We start from the raw sequence: 23,407 nt of genomic DNA on the forward strand, positions 1-23,407 counted from the left end.
TTACATGATATTGACGGTGAAATGCCTGTGCCTGTTGCATTTGAGTAAGAGAAAAAATCATATGTATCTTGGTGAGTTTATCTACTAGATCATTTCCATATGTAATAGGGCCAGGTAATCCAGTATGTGCCCTAACGTGCTGGATAAAGAATGGTGTCTTTCTTAAATGTATATAAATCTGGATTTGGCTAGCCATAGAATGAATAGGAGTATGTAAAGAGAGTTGACCCGCGCATTCAAGCGATCTAACCAGATTAACCACATATTGTGAATCTGATAATAAATTGAAAGGAGAAGAAACTCTCTTAAAAATTTCTAAAACAATATTTAATTCAACCAGTTGTGGAGAGGTATGTGAATATTGGATGATAACAGGATCGCTTCCCTCTATTAGGTAGGCCCCCACACCAGTTTTGGATCCATCAGTAAAAATGTTAATTGCATTAGCTACAGGTTTGTTTTTAGTGACCAATGGGAAAATGAGAGGATGTTCCAGAACAAAATGTAACAATGGATCTTTGGGAAGATGATTGTCTATTTCACCACTGAAAGAGCACATAAGTATAGCCCAATCATCAATAGTGGCTACCAGCGTTTGTACTTGCAGAGCAGTGTACGGTACCACCAGCTTATCGGGCGTTCTGCCAAAGTGTTGGATGCACTGCTGAATGGCTTTAAGGGCAAGGCTTGCTACACTGGTGGGATAATATTCAACTACCTTTTGAGGGGAGACTTTGGGGTGAATCCAAAGAAGGGGTCCTTGTTGCCAAAGAACACTAGTAGGCTGTTTTTCAGTGGCCAGGATACAAGCCCATAATGGCTGTCCAGGGGTCACTCGACGGAGAGACGCTTTCGTAAGTGCTTGTTCTACTAATTGTAACGCATGGCGGGCCTCATCGGTAAGGACGCGAGGAGAATCTAATTGAGGATTGCCTACGAGCAAATTATATAAAGGTTTCAAGGCATGGTTAGGAATTTGTAAAAAGGGTCGAACCCAATTAATGTCTCCCAACAGTTTTTGGAAATCATTGAGGGTTTTTAATTGATCAGTGCGGATGATTAATTTTTGAGGCAGGACTGCATGGGGGAGAACAATGTTGCCAAGAAAGTGTATATTTTCTCCTCTTTGTACCTTTTCTGAGGCGATGAATAATTGATGAGTTTCCAAAATCTTTACAAGGTGACAATAAGCCTCCTCAAGTATGGAGGGATTTTTTGTGGTTAACAAAATGTCATCCATGTAATGAATACACCGAATTTCTGGAAATTTGGTTTTTACGGGCTCAAGAGCACTATTTACATATAATTGACAGAGGGTAGGGCTATTGGCCATTCCTTGTGGGAGGACCACCCATTCATATCTACTGTCAATTTCCTCTTGATTAATAGAGGGAACAGTAAAAGCAAAACGAGGAGTATCCGCAGGATTTAAAGGGATGGAGAAAAAACAATCTTTTATATCTATGCTGATAAGTGGCCACTCCTTCGGAATAGCAGAGAGGAGTGGAAGCCCTCGTTGGACTGGCCCCATAATCTGCATTTGGCTATTTATGGCTCGGAGGTCGTGTAATAACCTCCATTTTCCAGATTTTTTCTTTATCACAAAAATCGGGGTATTCCAAGGAGAGGTGGATGGCCGGATATGGCCTAACTGTAATTGCTCTTGTACTAATTTCCTTGTTACTTCAAGCTTTTCACGGGAGAGAGGCCACTGAGGAACCCATACTGGATCTCCCGTCTTCCAGGTAATGGGAATTGCCTCCTCAGTGGCTACTGCACAAAACCCAGTTCCTCGCGACCACTCTTTTCTTTAGTAGGAATTGGGCTTTTACGTCCCTGGAGGTGTTTTCCCAGCCCGTAGGAAGGGTGGTAGCCCTGGCGAAGGAGAATATTATGGGCTTGGGGGAAATAAGATGTATTTTGTAAGGAATATCCCATGTCCACTAATAAATCTCTTCCCCAGAGGGAAACTGGCAGCTCCAGCACATAGGGTTCAAACTGCCCCTTATGTCCCTCCTGATCTTTCCAATGTAAAGCCCTAGCACTGAGGTCAGGGGTTTTAGCATAACCCAAACCTCTAAGTTCTCCGGTAGCCTTTTGAGTGGGCCATGAAGATGACCAATCTTTACAGGCGATGACACTTTTATCTGCCCCAGTATCTAAAAGTCCTAGGATTTGCTTGCCTTCCACGTCCAAGGTTATCAAGGGACGAGTTCCCATATCAAAGGCAAGAGATATTAACTCATTTCCTGAAGAACCGAACCCACCAATACCGCGTCGTCCCTCTGCTGAAGGAAACATACCATGTAGACTGGGAAGCAAAAGTAACTGTGCCACTCTATCCCCAGGGGAAATGGCAACGATACCCCGGGGCGCTGAAACCATCACTTTGATGATACCGGTATAATCCTCATCTATAACCCCCGGATGGACTACAAGTCCTTTCATGGTAGAGGAAGACCTTCCAAAAAGTAAGCCAACAGAATTAGGTGGCAGAGGACCTTGAAAATCTGTTTCAATAATTTGAACCCCCATTTGTGGCGTTAATACCAGCCTGGAGGTGGCACAGAGGTCCAATCCTGCCGAACCTGGAGTGGCTCGCCGGACTGTTCCGGAGGCTGTAAATTGGGCCACTGAGGTGGCTGTGTCTCCATGGCCCCATACACCTGAGGGTTCCCATATTTTTGTGGGCCCTGGGAACGAGGGCCCGCCCTCCCGTTTTTTGTCTGAGTATTTGATGATTGCTTTCCAGTATAGGGCAAGGGGTTGCCATCGATATCTTTAACCGAACGGCACTCAAAAGTAGGATGCCTTCCTTTTCTACATCGACGACAATACTCAGGAGGAGAAGGATAAGATTGGGACGCCCTACACTTAGGACAATCTCGTTTTAAGTGTCCTGTCGCTCCACAGGAAAAACAATTGCCATTTTTGGTACTATTCTTACTTTGTTGTCCGGAGGCCTGTATAATGGCTGCAGCAAGTCCTGAATTGGTTAAGGGTCCTCCGAGTTCCCTGCACACCTTCATCCACACCTCTAGGCCTTTATGTTTGTAAGGAGTGATGGCCTGTCTGCATTCTTTAGTGCATTGCTCATAGACCAATTGTTTAATGAGCGGCATGGCCGCGTCAGAATCCCCAAAAATTCTTCCCGCAGCCTCTACTAGACGGGCAACGAAGTCTGAAAAGGGTTCAGTCAATCCTTGAGTAATCTTTGTAAGGTTACCAGATACCTCTCCTTTGTTAGGGAGGGCCTTCCAGGCCTGGGTAGCGAGTCTGTTGATTTGTTCATACACCTGTTGTGGATACCCAAGCTGTTGATTAGCAAATCGTCCTTGGCCCATCAGCATGTCTATATCCCAGGCTGAATTTCCTGCTGCTCGATTACGTGCAGCTTGTTCAGTGGCATATTCTATATAATAAGCTTTCCAATCCAAATATTGGCCAGGATTTAAGGTGGCCCTAACCAAATTTTGCCAGTCTCCTGGGGTCATGGCATAGCGATGTAAACTCTCTATTATTGCTATAGTGAAAGCAGCTGACGACCCATATGTGCGAACTGACTCTGCGAGATGCTTAACTATTTTAAAGTCCAAAGGCTCATGATAACGATTTCCCCCCTCCTGCAGCTGGAAAACTGGGAAAGCTTGATTTGCTAAAAAAATTCCCGCATCTCTCCACATCTGACTACTAAAAGAGACACCTTCTCCTGCTCTGGGCGCAGAAGGGTTATACGGAGGAGGCGAAATTTCCTCTTTAATCAGTTCAAAAGCTTTCACTTGTTTACAAATGGCCTCTAATTCCTCCTCAGATTCATCCTCCCCCTCTGACTCTGAATCCTCCTCACTGGCCACTTTAGAGGAAGTTGAACGTTCCTCTTTTACACCGTCTAAAGCTGCCTGGCCCTCCTGCACAAATTTTCTAAAGCGCCTTTCTTCCAAACAGGCACGAATCAGCCGACAAAGCGGCCGAGTCCCTCCTGTGACAATACCTTGTTCTTCGGCGCGTTCTACGTCTCTTCCCAATTTATCCCAGCTTGCCAAAGAAAGATTCCCTGATACTGTAAACCATGGCGCTACCCTATCTATTTGTTCGAGAAAATCTTGTATTGTCTTGTCCCTAAGCTTTAGGCCTCTACTTTTCAACAAAGCTTTCAATGCTTTATGCAATGGGTGAGATGGACTATTTCCCATCTTGTCGAATCAGGACCAGCCCGATTCTCTAACTTACTTACACTAAAAAATATCCTCCTTAATGGAGCCCCCTTTGATCGGGGAAAATACAGCGCTGTTCCTCGCTTTTCCGCGAGCCTCGCTTATCCGCGAGCCTTATTTACTAAATATCCTCCTTAATGGAGCCCCCTTTGATCGGGGAAAATAACCCTCCGTAAACGGAGCCTCCTCCTCCCTTTTCGGAGTCAAGGAGTACTTACCAGCCGGCTGCCCTGGACTGCCGAGGTTCTGATCAAAGCGAAGGTCCCCGTACGGGCCAACCACTTGTCGCGCGCAGTGACGACTCTTACACGATCTTCCTCAAGCAGTTTTATTACCCCAGGTTCTTGTACAGTTCCCGCAAATCTTCTTCCCGTAAATCTTCTCTTCTTTCTCTCCTTTTTTCCCCCCAGAAATCTTCCCCTTATATAGAGCCCAACAGCCAATCAGCAGACTGTTCACGTGCACAACTCATGGCAACAGCCAGTCCATTGGCTGTTGCCCTATGGCATGCGGTGTTCCCGTGTATCTCATGCTCTTGTCGTCACTTCCTGAAAGCTGTTTACCACCTAAGTGCTCTGGGGAAGATTTCCGCTCAGCGCCATCTTAGCTCTCGGACTTACTGGCTGATGGGCGGGGCCCGTCACATATAAGGATACCTTCTTATATCTGTTTATCACTGAAAAACTTAACTAGCATGCCGGGCGTGGTGGCACACGCTTGTAATCCCCGTGCTTGGGAGGCTGAGACAGGAGGATCGCACAGGTTCAAAGCCAACCTCAGCTACTTAGTGAGGCTCTCAGCAACTTAAGTGAGACCCTGTTTCCAAATAAAATATAAAATGGGTCTGGGAGTATAGCCCGGAGGTAGAAAGCTTCTGGGTTCCACCTCTAGTACCACCAAAAAAATTAATTAATTAAAAAAACTTAACTAGCTATCTAATAATTAGTTTATAGTTTATAATCTTATCAAAGAAATCTAATATAAGGCACATTAATGTGCAATAAAGAATGAGTATGCATATGAGGCAAGCCCAATAACAGAAGAGGAGGGGACATATTTGTCAAACTTTCAAATGAATTACTGTTTTCCTCTGACTTCCAATAGAGCAACTTTATAGCATTCAATAAGTTCGAGATAGTATGTTAAATATATAAGGTCCTATCAGAAAACATGATTTTCCAAAAATTAGAAAACAGTCAAGTATCAATTTAATTAACACAAACATAAAATTTAAGATAAAAACATTGTTACTAAGAGACATATCATCTATTAGTAAAAATAAATATATATATGCATCTAACAATTTACGTAAATATATTTGCTACAACCACTAACAAAGCTATAGGTGGCAGTAGCATAATAAAAAATTACATGTGCCTATTTTAGTAACCTCTCACAAAAAATAGATTAAATGGACAAAACATACTTGAAAGCGTGAGATTTACATTACATGTAAAAACTTGATGAAATAGAATTTTATACCAAATATAAATTTTCTTTTCAAGAACACAGAGTATTTCCAGATGCCTTAAAAGGCATCAAATTCCAAAGACTCATGATGTAACAGAGACTATAACAACCACAGTGTGATAAAATGTGAAGTAACAAAAGACAGCTAACAACATTCTAAACCTGGAAATGAGAAATATGTAGCAAAATAATCCTGTTAGAGGAAACTATATAGAAATTATGAAATACTATAGTGGAAGACTGCAGGTCAAAATTGGTCCCATGCAGATAAGACAACAACAGGAAAATTAAGCTTTCATTCAAACACTGAAAACAAGAACTAGGCATTCAACTCAAAAAAATAAAGGCAGGCCGGATGTTGGCACACGCTTGTAATCCCAGCATTCAAGAGGCTGAGACGGGAGGAAAATCCGGGTTCCTCAGCTACTTAAGGAGCAAGGCCCTTTGCAACTCAGTGAAACCCTGTTTCAAAAATAAGACTAAAGAATAGGGCTGGAGGTATAGCTCAGAAGTACAACGCCCCTGGTACCCCAGTGAGGGGGGGGGGTAAAAAAAAAGTGCCAATTAACAAAATATGTAATAAAAAGTAAAATAATCACAGAAAACTAGTTAAGTTATAAAATATTACAATCTATATATACAAACATACTTGAAATTACATCAACATTTCACACACTGAAAAAAGTTCAGGCTAGTTTTTAAAAATTTTTAATAGTTCCAAACTTTTTTTTTTTTTTTTTGGTGGTACTAGGGTTCCAGGAAACCCTTCTACTTCTGGGCTACACTCCCAGTCCTATTTTATATATTTTTTATTTGGAAACAGGGTCTCTTAAGCCAGCATGGCTGGCTTCAAACCTGAGCGATCCTGTCTCCGCCTCCCAAGCGCAGGGACTACAAGGGTGCACAAACAGTTGACAACACAGCAGAAAGCCGACCCCCAGCCTCCAGCCTCCTTCCCTGCTACAGCACTGGGCATTCAGCCCACTTGTGCACCACCTCCCCTGTCCACTCTCCTCTGCCTGTAAGTTACCTCTATGCTTTGGTATACATTTCCATAAAATAAGGACATTCTCTTATCCCACATTAGTCAAGTTATCAACTTCAATAACTGTTACACTAACACAATTCTGTAATAAAACCTCCATATTGTAATTTGTTTCAATTTACCCAATACTGTTCTTTGCAGAATTCCTCCTCCCCCTAGTACACGACTGACTCTAAGATCATATCCTACATTTGTTGTGTCTCTGAACATCCTCTAACTTGGAACAACTCTCGGCTTCTATTTTATTCTGACATTTTCAAAGATACAGTTCCTTTTTTAATGAATAGTAAGGTCCCAGTATGAGGACTGTCTGGTGCTTCAGCAAGGCCAGATTTAGGTTATTTATTTCTCACCAGAATCCTTCCTAAGTGATGTGTCTTTCTTGGGGCGCTACATCCAGAGGCAGATGATATCTCAGCAGATGCAATTCTACTTTTAGGTACTTCTCAGGAGAACTGAAAACTATGTCCACAAAAATCTTGTACAAGAATGTTCCTGGTCTGTTAACTTATTCTGAATAGCCAAAACCAGAAACAGGCGGCCCATACGACCATCAAGAGATCAGTAAACTGTACTGTAGTCTTAGAAGGTACCACTGTGTTTGTCAATAAAAAGGAACTAATTTGTAACAAAAGGAAGGAGAATAAATCTCAGAAATAATACAATGAACAGAAGTCAAGATGCATGAGTAAAGACCAGTATAATTCTATTTAAATGAAGTTCCAGAATTAGCAAAACTAACCCATGGTGATAGAAGTCAGATCTCCGGTTACTAAAAGAGAGACAGGAGAGAACATTCTTGGATGATAGACTCTCTGTATTCTGATGGGGTATAGGTCTCACACATGCATTTTCAAAAGGACTCCAACTACAGACACAGTTAATATCTGTGCTTTTTACTGTAAGTGAATAATTATCTTAATTTAAAAATTTAGAAAACAAAAAGTTGATATCAGCAACTTCCAAACAGAAACTAAGAAGCTATGAGCAACAGTAAAAACTAAGTTTAAATTAACCTAAAGATATAGTACATAACCATTTATAGAGAAAATTAAAGATTACTACAGATTATTCAAGATTATTAAAAGAAGAGTGAAGTGAAGACACAGTACATCCGCGGGTGGAATGATGGCAGCAACGTGCAATGGTATCGATTCCCCAAAGTAACCCGTCACTTTCAAAGGTAACTCCTATTAAAATAACTGCAAGGCCTAAATATGATATAGGAAGAAGTTGTCCAAAAACAACTAACAACAAAAGCGAAAGCATGTGATTCACCATGCCAGAAAATTGAGATTATAAAACCACGTTAATTAGCCGGGCGTGGTGGCGCACGCTTGTAATCCCCTCGCTTGGGAGGCGGAGACAGGAGGATCGCGCAGGTTCGAAGCCAGCCGCGCTGGCGTAAGAGACCCTGTCTCAAAAATATAAAATAGGTCTGGGAGTGTACCCCGGAGGTAGAAGGGCTTCCAGGAACCCCAGAACCACCAAAATAAAATAAATAAATAAAACCACGTTAATTATACCAGAATGGCAAACGACAGGCAACTGGAACAAAATACTCTGAACTGCAAATTACCAAAAAGTCTCATTTAGACTTTAAAGTTTAGAGGCAACCTCTGTACAAGAACTCAGTATATAACTACTGAATGCATGCATGCATGAATGACTGTATGAATCCTTCCTGAAGGCACCTAACACCTCATAAACTGCTTACAATTCACTTCCATAATAATTCTAGCAACTAAAAAGTGCTAAGTGGAAAAATGTAGGAAAAACAATGAAACCAATAGTTTACACCATTCCCCTCATGCATGTTGTTTTCCAGTTCTACCCAAGGTCAACCATAGTCTGAAAATATTAGATAGGAGTGATTTCAGAAAGGAACAATCTGTACATTTTAAATGCAAATCACTCTGAGTAGCAGGATGAAATCACACGTCTCCTCTCAGTCCTGACTGGAATGTGTACACTGCACACTCCCAGCTCCAGGGTAACTTACAGGCCCTGTGGGCTATGGGAGCCACTGTGGCAGGATTCAAATAAGCCTCGCATTACATAATGATGGCCACATGCAAGAGTAGTAGCTGGGGACTTAGATATACCAAAGAGAAGCTGAAAGGTGCTTCCTCCATGTGAAGAAGTAAAGGAGGGGAGCCGGGCGTGGTGGCGCACACTCGCCATCCCAGCATTTCTAAAGCTGAGGCAGGAGGACCGCGGTTCGCAGACAGTGAGGCCCTTTGCAACTCAGTGAGACCGTTCAAAAGAAAGAATACAAAACAGGACTGGGGTATAGCTCAGAGGTGGATTGCCCTGGGTTCCATCCCCAGTACCGCAAAAAAAAAAAAAAAGGAAAGGAAAGGAAAGAAAAGGAGGGGGGAACTGTACACTGACACTGCTAAGATCTACAGTAAGAAAGAACAAATCTTCTAATGATGAAATTATGAAGGAAAAGACTATGTGCTAGTTTTGCTGCTGTACTGCCAGCTGCCCAAGTTCTAGACATAATGCTTACTCAAGGTGGAAAAGGCACTAAAGCACGGGGCTCAGGACTATCAGAAGTTTAAAGCATCTACCGAGAACCTGGGTTCAGAAGTTTCAAGCATCCACTGGGAACCTGGAAACTTACGCTCACAGATAAGGGAGGACTACTGTAAATATAATTAAGTTTTCCAACTTATAAACAAACATTACTATTTTCGAAGAAAAGACACATCTAAATAAAGACATGTAAGGTTGACTGGAAAAACACTCACCAAATATATTCAAGGCTGAAAGCTTAAAATGAGAATACAGGTTAATACTGAAAATAGAAGATAGCAGTAGTAATGTGAAACAAATCAAAAAAGGGAAACCAGAATGTGGCAGAAACTACTTTTACAAAAATAAAAAAGAGAAAGGAAGGAAGGAAGGAAATAAAATGAGAAGATAAGTAACTTAAAGCCCAAGTTCCCTGATTTGTGACTGTACACTTAGGTCTCTCTGTATTGCTACATTAATACAGCCCCTAGCCTTACTGTTTATTTCCAAACAAGGTCTTGTTATGTTGCTGAGGGTCACCCCACGGTGCTGAGGCAAACCTTGAACTTGGCGATCTTTGTCTCGGCCTCCCAAGTGCTGGAATTACAGGATGTGCCACTATTCTCCGCATACATTTCATGTTTAATGAAGTCTCACCAACTTAAATATATAAAAAGAAAGCTAAAAAGAAATACTGATCCACTCACTCAAGAACTGGTGGTCCTAGTTAAGGCCATTTACAAGTCAAGGCTACTTACAGCGCCACACACAAAAATACAAGAACCACCACAGGCGGAATAGTGATGTTCAAGTCACCAAGCGGCACTAGGATTTCAACAGTAAAAGCAACATATATGAAGGCAACGTAGGACAGCGTACATGGACTTGAGAGTCTAAAGGCTCAGTGTTATTCTCTGGTCCCCTCACTTAGATGATCTTAAACAAGTTATAAAGCCTATGCTACTCATTAGCAACACTGCCAAACGAATTGGCAAGAGAAAATTAAATAGATGCATGTGCTGTGCTAAGGATGTGCACTCAAAAGTTACCAGCCACTACCCTTTCTACCTACGTTGACCACCAAATCGTAGTAACAGGTGCGTGTAATCTCAACTTCTTCATCTTCTACTCAGGGCTCAAACTGTGACATGTAGTTTCTGGCCTCATTACAATACAGAAACTGCTACGGTGCGGTACAATGGACCTTTCCTTGAATTCCCTCCTGCAGGGGCACCTTTGACTCTTGCTTCCACTTGAACCCCTCCTTCAGATGTCAAATTGCACACCTCTGCTCCTCATCTCTGACTCTTGATATGCTTCCTCTTCTCACTATTTGGATTCTGATGCTTCCAGGGTTCTGAGTCTTGTCTTTATAATCTGCACAAAAGACCATCTACTCTTGTGGTTTTAGTCTACCAGAACTTTTGTCTTTAGCCCTTATTACTTCTCCTGAGCCATTCCTTTCAACCTTCCAAAGATACTATATATAGCCAGGCATGGTGGCGCACGCTTGTAATCCCAGCATTCCGGAGGCTGAGATGGGAGGATCGCGGTTCGCGGACAGCCTCAGCTACTTAGTGATGCCCTCTGCAACTTAGTGAGATCCTGTTTCAAAATAAAGAATAAAAACTAGGGCAGGGGTGGAGCTTGGAGGTCAAATGCCCCTGGTTCCATCCCCAGACCTACACAAAAAGATACCATATATTAATGTCGAGAATAAATAGATCTCACTACTTAAAGCTTAAATTTCTCTTCCTTTACATTCCAAGACATTTCAAAACCAACTAAATCCAAAGTTAAAAACATCTTGTTTTAAGCCGGGCGTGGTGATACATGCTTGTAATCCTAGTACTTAGGCAGCTGAGAAAGGATGACCAGGTTCAAGGCCAACATCAGCTACTTAGTGCCCCCCCCCAACTTAGCGACGCCAGTTCCAAATTAAAAAAAAAAAAAAAAAATAGGGCTGGGGGCATAACTTGGAGGTAGAATGCCCCTGGGTCTGATCCCCGGTTCCACACACACACACACACACACACACACACACACACACACAAAGTCTTGTTTTTCTAAATCTTGTCCTCCCATACCCCGACCCCACCACATGGTACTGCTATCACTTCACTTCTCAACTTAGAAACCTGAAAAACACCTGTGGCTACTTCTGCCCTTCACCAACTCCAGTTTAGTTTAACCTCAAAATTTCTTTAATCTATCTCGAAAACCTCATGACTCCCTCAGCTCACACCTTCATCTGGTCCCTACCCTCTAACAGATCTCCCTAATTCCTCTCTCGCTACCTCTGAGAATAATTTTTGATGCCACTACCAAATAATCTAAAACTACTTTTTCAGACTGCCACCCCCTGCTTGAGACCTTTATAGACTCCATTATCTCCAAGACAAAATTCTAGCTTCTCTCCACATGCTCTGTAAACATCTCTGCAGTCCTGCGATGGGAGAGCCCGCCTGCTATTGTGGGCCAGGCCCTCCGGAGCCTGACTCCATGCTTCAGTGATTCGGAACCACCTGAGGGGCTCCTTGCAAGACCACGCTGTCTTCTGCTGGCCTATCGTTGGCTTATGCAGTTCCTCTTCCAAGAATGTTCTGCCCCTGCTCCCACACCCCGCCACCCCAAACCTGACTAAAGCTTTAACATTCTCCTTGTTTCCTTGTTTCTTGGGGCGGGAACTAGTTAGGGACTGGAAGACTCCCCGATTTCAACCTGTTGAGGTTTGATGGCCTCTTTCAAACGCTCCTCGCCCTCAGCTACAGGGGCTGTACACTTACTGTACACTCTGAGCTGAACTAACTCTTGTGTTTCTCTCACACAAGACTGAGCATCTCTAGGGCAGAGAGCTTCCGGTCCTGTTCTCAGTACATTGATCCATCACTTATTTTGACTATGGATTGAAATAGCTTTTACTAAAAGCTTAGGAAAATGCCGGGCATGGTGGTGCACACTTGTAATCCCCGCGCTTGGGAGGTGGAGACAGGAAGATCGCGCAGGTTTGAAGCCAGCCGCGCTGGCTTAAGAGACCCTGTTTCCAAATAAAAAAGTACAGAATAGGTCTGGGAGTGTAGCCCGGAGGTAGAAGGGCTTCCAGAAACCCCAGTACCACCAAAAAATAAAAATAAAATAAAAAGATACTCTTCCTAACCTGTATCAGTTTGGGGCTCCCTAAAATTGCTTCTCTCCAGCCTGAGCTGCCTGCTGGTGGATGCGGAAGGACCCAAACTGCCCCTTTCTTCTTCCAGTTTCTCCCTATCCTGCTGCCTTGGCAGCCCAGAGTTAAATGGCACGGAACTGGACAACTTGACTGAAGAAAGCTGTGTCTTGCTTCTAGTCAAAACTTTGAATTTCAGTAATTCTGATCTTCGTATTCACTCTGATGTGGGACTGATCCTGGATTCTCGTAGTGTAAATAGCCTATGTACCACATTCTATTACAGAACTGATCACTGAACACTATGATTTCAATGCTTCTACATGGGGACACGCTTCCTGCACAGCACAGTACTCTATTATGATAGCCTACCATTAAAAATTTGGTCAAAACAATGTCCCCAAAGGTGCTAGAAATAATCACTTATTAACTTACTTGAAATGGCATATTTTAAGAAATCCTGAGTTACACTTGCCGTATAAAACTCAAGGCACAATACTTTCACTGTGTTAATTTTCAACTTAAAGCAAGAGACAGTTCCCCCAAATAAATTAGCATCTTGCTAGCACATTAGCCATGCTAAAGCAGAAAGTCTGTATAAGGAAGAGTGAAAAATAAAACTATATGTAAAAGTAAGTCTGGGCCAAACTACCAGCCCTTAATATCAGGGCTTAAATGTTTATCTTTCAGGCAAAAGGAAGTTTTTGAAAAATGTTTATCAAAAGAATGACAAAATCCCAGTTGGGTGTTGGCAGATAAATCTTGTCGCCCTGCACAGGATGGGTTAGAGTGCACCGGTACTCCAGACAGATAACGTTTTTAAAAAGTATTCTTCCCTTTCTCTCCTGACTGCCAAACAAACATGCACACCTACCAGCCCTCCAAATTTCTGTTTCCACTCCCAAAAGCTTATTGGTCACTTCCCTCTTTTAAAAACAAGGTCCTGAGTTTTCAAGTTCTTCAGCCTTATCTAAAACATTTTATATTGTTAACGATTCAAATGACCTCTTTAAGCCTCTTTCCAGCTTCGCTCCCAGTCTCCCCCTTCCGTTCAGGGCTTTATGGTGTTTGGCACCTTTCTTTATTCCAGTTATCTGCAGAAACTCAAAGTTCGATTTCAAAAGCCAAACATCCTCTTTCAGAAACGAGAGCCTGTACAAAGACAACGCCAACATATCTGCACCCGGGTCTGCGCTGTCCAATGTCTAAACAACGCCTTCACTCCGGGGTCTACTCACCTCCAGCTCATTTCAAATCCTTTGCCAACTCCTCCATTTCTTTTTGAACACTATCAATTCTTCTAGTTGTGCAAGTCAGAAATACACACTTGAACTTACTCATAATTTCAGGCCATACAACTCATTCTCTCAACTACAGTCCGCTTCAAGAGCAGCTACTGTGTCTTGTGTTCATCAGAATGCCGCACAGGTTACAGCACACAGAAACTCCTGTAAATATCTCTAGGTACCGAGAAAAGGGCTGTTGAACAAGAGCTGGTTAGAAGCAAGCTGGTTCTCTTGAACTCCAGCCCAATGTGCTTCTACTGCACTGCCTGCCCGCCTGCCAACCTGCCACCTGACCAACATCAGTTAATTCCTCTAAGTCTCTGCTGGAGGTGCCAAGTCCTTGGATGGTAAGCCTCCACGATTCAACTGCTTTCCACTACCATCCTGCAAGTCTGAAACACAGCCAGCACAACGATGTCAGAGCGCTGCTTCCCTTGCGGGACCCTTACTGTGCAGCTCTGTACTTCCCTTGCACAAAACATCTCTGCTGCTTTCAGCTCAGGCTCGTCTGCTTACTATCAGTCCCACTCATATCAAGCAGACTCTTCTGCTCACACCTTCCCTTCCACTTGACAGGGAGTGCCTTCTGCCCACTGCAGGCAAGCACACACACATACAGAGCTAACTACCATCCACATCGGAGGCCCAGCGCATCTCATTTCAGCCTCATAAAGCCCCTGTTCCCGCAGAAGCAGAGTTTGTGAACCACACAAGTGATTCCCCTAATCCCAAGTCATACCTTCTTCGCAACTCCGGCCCTAATTTTTCCTTTCTTTAAGCACTTGAATTGAATACAATTCAATGTTTTGTATTGTTTCCTAACATTCTAATTGGATCTCTTAGAATGCTGTATACAAAAGTCTGGGTTCATCTAATCCAGTAATACTAACTTGAATGAAAAATAAATTTAAAAAACCTCACAAACTTTAAAATAAAAACTTCATAAACTTACTGAGAAAGAAATCGCCAAGGTAAAAATTCCAGGAATGTGTATTTCTTTAATGACTTCATGAATAACTCTGATGTCCATTTCTCTCCCTAGGTCAATCTAGACAGCCCTCTTTTCATATGAGAAAACTGCTTACTGTCCGTCCTAAACCAGGCCGTCTGCTGGCCTACAGGTGAGAACGCAAAGGCTCGAAGTTCAAGACCACCGGGTTCTGGTCCCCCTCGCCGTGAGGCGGTGGACAGGTCAGCTGGCTCCTGTGCGCCTCCTCTTCTCCATCTGTGAAACCGATGTGGACATCAAAGCAGCTGTGATGAGGGTACAACTAATAAATGCGCATAAGGCATCCAGAGCAGAAATACCTACTCAATAAACGTTTGCTATGGGTGCAAAGAAATGACTAACACAGGCCGGGCTCCTTTAGGCCCTTTCTACTACTCCAGTCCAAGTATCTTCATTGTGACAATCAGCTTGAATGCAGAGCTCAAGTCTTTTTTTGTTGTTTTTTGGTGGTACTGGGGTTCCTGGAAGCCCTTCTACCTTCGGGCTGCACTCCCAGACCTATTTTATATTTTTGAAACAGGGTCTCTTAAGCCAGCGTGGCTGGCTTCGAACCTGTGGGATCCTCCTGTCTCCGCCTCCCAAGTGTGGGGATTACAAGCGTGCGCCACCACGCCCGGCAGAGCTCAAGTCTTACGCTTCCCTCTTAGTTTCTCTCTCTTACTTTGTTTACGAAGAACATACAAATTTATGAATTCTTCTAAACTCTGATACTTAACTCATGCTACTTCTACTCAGCAAGCTATCAAAGTACCCAGAATGAATGAAGAGTAGCTTATATAATAACTATGAGCAAAGGCTTGTGTGTGTGTGTATGTGTGGTACTGGGGATGGAACCCAGGGGCTTTTCTACCTCCAGGCTATATTCCCAGACCTATTTTATATTTTATTTGGAAACAGGGTCTCACTAAATTGCTGAGAGCTTCACTAAGTAGCTGACGCTGGCTTTGAACCTAAGCAATCCTCCTGTCTCAGCCTCACAAGCACTGGGATTATAAGCGTGCCCCATCACGCCAGGTTTAAGGGCTCATTCTAAGCACTATATATATTCCCAGTACATAACAAATACTATGTAACAATACTAGCTTGGTACCTATGAACCATGGTTATTACTATAAAATACTTTCTAACAAAGCTAAGTGTGACTTTTATAAAAAAAAATATCATTATTTTAACTCGCAATTCCTTATAAAGTCCTGGGTAGGACTGGGGGGGGGGGTTGCAGCTCAGTGGTAGAGTGACTTGCCTAGCATGTGGGAGGCCCTGGGTTCAGTCTCTAGGAAATAGGAAGGTAAGAGGGAAGAAAGGAAGAGGAAAAGGGAAGAATGGAGGGAGGGGAAGGGAAGGAAAGAAGAGGGTAAAAGGAAAGAAAAGTCCTAGGAGAAAATAAACCTCCTCCTCCCCCCCAAAAAAACTCTGCCTTTATGAAGCACATCTATCCTAAGGGATTAACATTCTTATACCACAAATACAATTTCCAATTCCCTTGTGACAAATGTAATTTTATTTTTAAAAATTGCTTTCAAATATGATCTTCAAAAACAAAACAGACAACATATAACTGGCACAAAATAGCAATCTGAAAGATGCATATAATTAAATTTCAAGTATTTTACTCTTTCCAAATACATAGAAACCACTAAACAAGAGTTTAGGATATAAATGTTTCTACCTGAAGATAGCTAGAAAACTAACGCACTTAAAATTTTGTAAGTCTCTCTTCCTTCTTATTTTAGGCACAAGCTGGGTGTACTTTAGGTACATGCTTGTAACCCCAGCATTCAGGTGGCTGAGACAGGAGGCGCGGTCCAGACAGCCTTAGTTACTTATTTGAGGCACAAGAATATTAGCTATCCATATTCACTCATTTTTCCACTCAGATTGAGAAAAAAGAAAAAGAACAATTCAAGCATCGTGAACGGCAAAAAATGAAAACCAGCAGCCTCCAGGCTCAGTGAGTGGGCAAGTCCTGTGCTCTTTCTAGTTACCCAGGACCGCTTCCATCCTACACCTCCAGGCGTTTAATAGGACACTACGGGTCACACCCAGCTTTACACGGGCACAAGTGCTCACGGTTTACACAAACAAGCATCTTTCATAGACCCTTTCCTATTGAGGTATTTATGAGAAGGGACCTGACACTTCTCACAGTCACCCAATACTTCTCAGATTCTTTTTGTGGAAAACGTACCGGAGCAAGGATACGCTTTGTAAATAAGGTCTCTGACATTAAGTTCTACACACACACACACACACACACACACACACACACACACACACACACAATATTTCTTTAAACATCAACATCAAATTACTTGGAGAAAAAGTTTTTTATTATTTTATTTATTTCAAATATTTATTATTTTACTCAGAAAATAGGTGGAGTCTTTTAAAAGTTAGAGGTGGAAGCAGGAAACAAATTTCTCCAGTTGAAACACAGAAGAGGATTTAAAATGTTCCTACTCATCATCTCAGAACAATTTACATACATTTCTAGTTTCTCATTCTTGTGCTCACTTACACATGTCAATAAAATAATAAATCAGCACGCTTATCAGAGAAAATTATTCTACCTCCGAGTTATGTAGCCCTGTTTTTGTTTTTATTTTCAAATAAGGTCTCATTAATTTCAAATAAGGTCTCATTAAGTTGCCAAGGGCTTCTCTAAATATGAACTTAAGACAATTCTTTAGAGTGCAAGAAAAGATTTGTCCAGTCTAAAAAAAAAAAAAAGATTAGCTTTACTAAGACTGTTAGAAGGCTTCACGCTTGGTCTGGCAGCCAGCTGCACACAGAACAGCAGGGCTGCGGGGGAAGCCCAGGAAGAGTGAGTGCCAGAGTGGTGAGGTTGCCACGGAGCCCGCCGGGCTTACCCGCGCCCAGTCAGGTAGGCTAGGGAATCATTTGAACTGAATTGGCCCTCGCCAACATTGAAGTACCTTTAAAATAAATTCCTGTACCCAGGTATGGTGGTACACACTGTAATGCCAGTACTTTGAGGGCTGAGATAGGAGGATCACAGGTTCAAGGCCCTCAGCAACCTAGCAAGACCCTGTTTCAAAATAAAACATACAATGGGCTAGGATGTAGTGGGTGAAGCTCAGAGGTAGAACGCCCCAGAGTTCAACCTCCACTACCCCCCCAAAAAAGAAAAAGTTTTAAAAAAGGACCGGAGGTGTGGCTTGGAGGTAAAATGCCCCTGGGTTCAATATCCAGTACGCTCCTCCCCAAAATAATTCTGCACAGATTGTGAAGATAATAATAATGCAAACACAAGCCAATAAGAAAATGGCAAGGCTAAGATGCCTAACCTGTATAAACTACTCCTGATCTACATTATAATACAATCTAGCAGGTCAATCACATAGCCCTCACTAAAAATGACTACTACTTTGGCACTGGGGTAGAGCTCAGTAATAGAGAATTTACCTGGCACCTGCAAATCCCAAACTCCCCTCCCAAAACTACTTTAATGAAAACAAAAGGCACCATTAATCAAAAAGTATTTTCTCATCTTTCTTAAAGATGGAACTTGTGTAACTATGTATCCTATGTGCTCATGCCATGATGGTGTAGGTACAGTTATAAACTGACATGCAGGGGACTTTACTGAGAGGACACATCAAGAACGTATAAGTAAGGCCTAGATCAAGCCATGTGCTTCTCACAGTCATGATCAGCCTTCCCAGTATGCCCAAGACTAGAGGGGTATGGAAGGATGTAGAAATGGCCCCCGAGATGCCCGCCTGCATCCCACTCCCGGGCTATGGTATTTACACGGTAAGAGACTGTGCAGATGCCATTAAAAATTTTGAGATGGGGAGATTATTCTGGACTGTCACAGAGGGAGGGAGCGGCAGGAATGTAGGTCATTTAACGCTGAGACTAAAGCAAGAAGCTGAAATACTATGAGAAAAGAGAAGATGAAAAGTCAAACACACGGGCTCTCCTCTCAGTCTCTGGAACTGACCATCCCTGCTGGCCCATGACTTCACCCTGGTGAGACTATGATTCAGAAGCCTCTGACCCCTGATCTGTAAGGTAATACATGTGTTGCTTTAAGTTACTACATCTATGATAATTTGTTAGAGCAGTAATGGAAACTAAGAAGGGTGATTTCTGAAATATGGGTCTTTCGATGTTAAAACCAAGATGAACTGGTAACCTAGGTTTTCAATGCTCATAACATCTGGTGCCCAGCTAGCACAAGAAAAATCTTTGCTGAATAATTTTATAATAAAATACGTAAGGCCGGGTGTGGTAGAATGCACTTGTAATCCCAGCATTTGGGAGGCCGAGACAGGAGGATCCTGTTTCATAGACAGCCTCAGCTATTAGAGAGGCTGTTTGCAACTCAATGAGACCCCGTTTCAAAATAAAGAATAAAAAAATAGGGCTAGAAGTGTAGCTCAGAGGTAGGATGCCCCTGGGTTCCATCTCCAGTACTGGAAAAAAAAAAAAGTAGATAATACTGCTTTATAAAGACTGCCATACATCTACTTCCTCCTCCTGACCACTCTGTAAGGTATGAATGGAACAATTTTACCATGCCAAGGGTAAAAGAACTAAGGTCTGAAGGACTTATATAACACACACCTAGGATGTGATGGAACCAAATCTATAACATAGGCCCTTCTGATGTACCGTCAAAAGATCACAGTGGTCAGGAGCTGTACTATGAGTCAGGCTGCTTAGGTTCAAACCCAAGCTCCAACGCTCTCAATAGCTGCTTATCCTTAGTCAAGTTTCTCAACCTCTCTACTTACTCATCTGTAAAATGCAAAATGAAATTAATCATACCTACCTCATAGGGCTGTAGTGAAAATTAAAGGTGCTAAAACGTGTAAAGTATACGTCACATGCCCGACAAGAGACAGGTGACAATAAACACTAGCCATCGTTCCTCTCTGCTGCAACTACAGTTTACTTATACCCAGGACACTCTACTACTTAAACAAGAATCACACAAAATAGGCAAAAGGAAAAATAGCAACCAGAATGAATAGAGTGTGATGATTTTTCTGTAAAGGCAAACTAAGATGTAAAGAAAAAAGCACATGAGAGAGATAAAAATCTGTAAATTATGACAGTATAAAGAAAACAATGCCAACATTTAGTAGTACTGGTGGGATAAGGCAGGGACTCACAAACTAGAATGCCACAGTCCAAACACACAGCACACACTACACACACTCTATAAACAAAATGGACCACAACATTTAGTAACAATTTCTCAGTGACAAAGAAGATAAAAATGGCTACTAAGACAAGCTCCTCAACTCTTCTGCAAACCATCTAACCCAACTATGGCTTTAGGTACCCAGAATGGGATGTTGAAAAATGACAAACCAGACCAGACTGTAACACAAGTCAAACCTCTGGTTAAAGTGCCCTAATTCTGATTTTTCCAAGGGAAAAAAGAGTCCGAAAAGAACAAAACAAACCCTTCCAATCATCGCGAGGCCCGCTCCCCTTCCCAATCTCATTCATCGATACTCTTCCAAAGTAACTTAGTCCTATTTTAATGCCTTTTAACAGCTTTGCTAAAGAATAATCAAAATGTCTTGAGGTTGGCTGTCCAAACAAATCTTAAAATACACTAACTCAATTGGTTCTTAAGCTAAATTTTCATACACTTTTCACACTCAATCCCTCAAAATGCCTTTTGCACTGAGAGTCAACAAACTCCACAGACCTTTGTGACTCCGAGGCTGATCACGCCCCCAACAGGTGGGTCATGATCTCACTATTGTTAATGAGCAAAGGTGAGGAAACACACTGAAGCTGGCTTAAATTATAACAGCAAGGACTCCACCAAAGAAGGGAAGCACTGGCCACTTAAATTTACAAACGATTTTAAGAATCACATTCTAGTGCTTGATTTCCATATCTAATTGAAAAATGATCAGCCCAGCATGGTGGCCTACACTTGTAATCCCAGATTCTGGAGGCTGAGACAGGAGGATAGCTTTGGGGACAGCCTCAGCTACTTAGTGAGGCCTTCTGCAACTCAGTGAGACCTTATTTCAAAATAAAGAATTAAAAAAAAAAAAAAACCAGGGCTGGGGGTGTAGTTTGGAGGTAGTATGCCCCTGGGTTCCATCCCCAGTACTGGGGGAAAAAAAAAAATCAGACATACTGGTGAATTTGAAGTAAAATTGTAACCTTTGCCTTATCAGCCATTTCAGGAAGTGCTGATGAATAATGACATGATCTAAGCCAAGCCTGGTGGCGCACACTTATAATCCCAGCATTCGGGAGGCTGAGACAGAAGGATCCCAGTTTGCTGACAGCTTCAGCTACTTAGTGAGGCCCTCCACAACTTAGGGAGACCCTGTTTCAAAATAACGAATAAAAAACAGGGCTGGGGGTGTAGGCTGAGGGTAGAATGCCGCTGGGTTCCATCCCCAGCACTGCAGAAAAAAAAGGGACATGATCTAAGATCAGGAAAGAAAATACATAATGTACAACCAATTGGGCAGGATCCTAGATAAAGTTGAAATGAATACACCTACAAATTCAAATATAAAATGGTGTGAGCAGACGCATCTCTTACAGGAACTTCTTGGTATCCAATATAATATTAAAAAGAGGAAAAATGAAGCATTTATTAAAGGGTTCAGAAGGAAGGCCAAGAGGCCAAACTGTTTTCTAAAACTTCTAACATCCAATCAAAACTCCTCAGGCAGACAAGTGACCTCTTTCCCCTTGTTTATACATTCTCTGTAACACAACTCTGCCATTTCAGTGCCTCTGGATTCCATTTGGCCCCTATAAAAATGAAAACATTGTTGGTGCTTTACAGAAATAAGCTAAAACACAAGACTTAGCTTATCTAAATTTTAATATGAGAAATTCCTGTGAGTGAAAAAAAGAAAAAAAACCCAGTGCGGTCATAAAATATCCACATATCTAAAAAATTCCGTGGGCGAGCCTTTTCCAGGTACTCTGAAGGGCCATTCTTTCACTTACGCGCTCTCTCAGCTCCCCCAAATTTCCCAGATGTTGTTTGCGATGAACAGAAACGCCATAAAAACTTGGGAGACAAAGCACCCTTCCCGCTCGCAAAATACAGCATTTGCCCTCCCATCACTAAGGGACATTCCCCAAAACTACTGTACGCACCTACATCGAGGACACTTTTTGCACCGAGTCAACTCAAAAAGTGCCCCGAAAGTTTCCAACAAGGGCGGCCCGAGTGTCATCGGGCCAAAGACTGCAGGAGACGCCCAGGAGAAGCCCGGCTCTCTGCCCTCCTCTCCCCGGCGACTCGGGCTTTAGAACCGCACGTCCGACACCCCGCGCCCGGCGAGCTCGGGACCCAGGGCCCCGGCCGGGCTCCAGGGCGCGCGGCGGGCGCGGGACTCACCAGACCAGGGAGCAGAGCGAGAGGCAGGACACCAGGGCCAGGGCCCGCTGGTACTTCTTCATCTTCTCCTCCTTCTTCCCCCGGCCGGGAGGCGGCACATCCTCCCGGCAGCCGCCACTGCCGAGGCCAAGATGGAGGAGCCGCAGGCGGAGCGCGAGGACGGGACCGAGCGCCCTGGGCGGGCGGCCCCGCGGCGGCTCGGGGCCCGGCGGCGCGGCGCGGCGCGCTTCACGGCAGGGCTCGGGGGACTGCTGCCGCTGCGGCCGCCCGCTCGCCCGCGCGCGCCTCCTCCAGCCGCCGCCGCCGCCGCCCCATATCCCCCGCGCCCGCCCCGGCCTCCGCTCCGTGCTGCCCGCGACCAACGGCCGCCGCCGACTCGCCGCCCAGCAGCCAATCGCCGGCGGGGCCGCGACACCGCGCGCTCGCCGAGCTGGAAGCGGACGCGTCACCCACGTCCCGCGGCGCCGCCCCCACCAGCCCCCGCGCGGCCACGCCCCCTCGACGTCGACACAAAGCGCCGCCGCGCCGCGCCCAGGCCCCGCCCCCGCCGGCGCGCGCCGGGGAGCCCCGTGACCCTCGGCCCGCCCCCGCGCTGCGCGCGCAGAGCCCGCGCAAGGCCCCTTGGGAGTGGTAGTTTTTGCCCTGCGGAGCCCGCCTCGCCCTCGTTCTGGGGGTCCCTGTGCCTTCTAGAATTCACAGTTCTGAGGTCGCTTCGTTTCCCACCGCGACCCCTGACCAGCTTGGGAGCTGGTACACTCGGTTTTTCCCGTCCGTAAAATGTTTTAGAAGGGCGGGGGCGCGGCGGAGCGGAGAGGAAGAAAGTGGGACTACTGAAATTTAAAAGGCGGTTTCCTGGAGTCTAGGGGGCCGGCCCACTGAGCTTGATGCTGATTGGTGAGTAGGAAGGGGCGTGTCAAGACTCCTCTCACATGATTGGTTAGGGCAAAGACCCTTTAGCTTTTCCTCCTCCGCTAGTCTTTATCTCCAGCTAGATTCCTCCCATAACATCCACTGGATTGGCCTAGAGTCTCTTGGTTTTGAACTTTGGGTGCGGAGTACCAGGATTCCAAGGGAGACTGCGGCCCCCAATGGGGAAACGGGACGCCCTCAGACACTGCAAGTCCTGGGGTACCCTGGAAGCGGGAAAGGCTGTCGCCTTAACCCATCTACTACCATAGTTAGAAGCAAAGGAGTAAGCGCTGCTCATACCTACTAATGTGCAGCGTGCCCACCCCAATTAGTTACGCAGCTGAGGTCCCTCAAGAGCCTTTATAAGCTAGTTTAGGGACCTTGTGCCAGAGCTAGAGTGTGAGACCACGCCCCTTGATGTAGAG

The 23,407-nt window shown here is 44.0% G+C and overlaps 1 protein-coding gene across 1 annotated transcript in view; it reads right to left on the reverse strand.

Annotated features, from left to right (window-relative positions):
* Positions 1-22,135, reverse strand: part of SUCO (SUN domain containing ossification factor) — a gene marked incomplete at both ends in the record, with an annotated part of 76,746 nt that extends 54,611 nt beyond the window's left edge. The window contains one exon of the mRNA XM_080698782.1: positions 22,074-22,135. Within this exon, the coding sequence (XP_080554908.1) occupies positions 22,074-22,135 (62 nt within the window). The remainder of the gene's footprint in view (positions 1-22,073) is intronic.
* Between the last annotated feature and the right edge of the window lie 1,272 nt (positions 22,136-23,407).

This window comes from Muscardinus avellanarius (genome assembly GCF_963383645.1).
Source record: "Muscardinus avellanarius genome assembly, chromosome: 7".
Lineage (NCBI taxonomy): Eukaryota > Metazoa > Chordata > Mammalia > Rodentia > Gliridae > Muscardinus > Muscardinus avellanarius.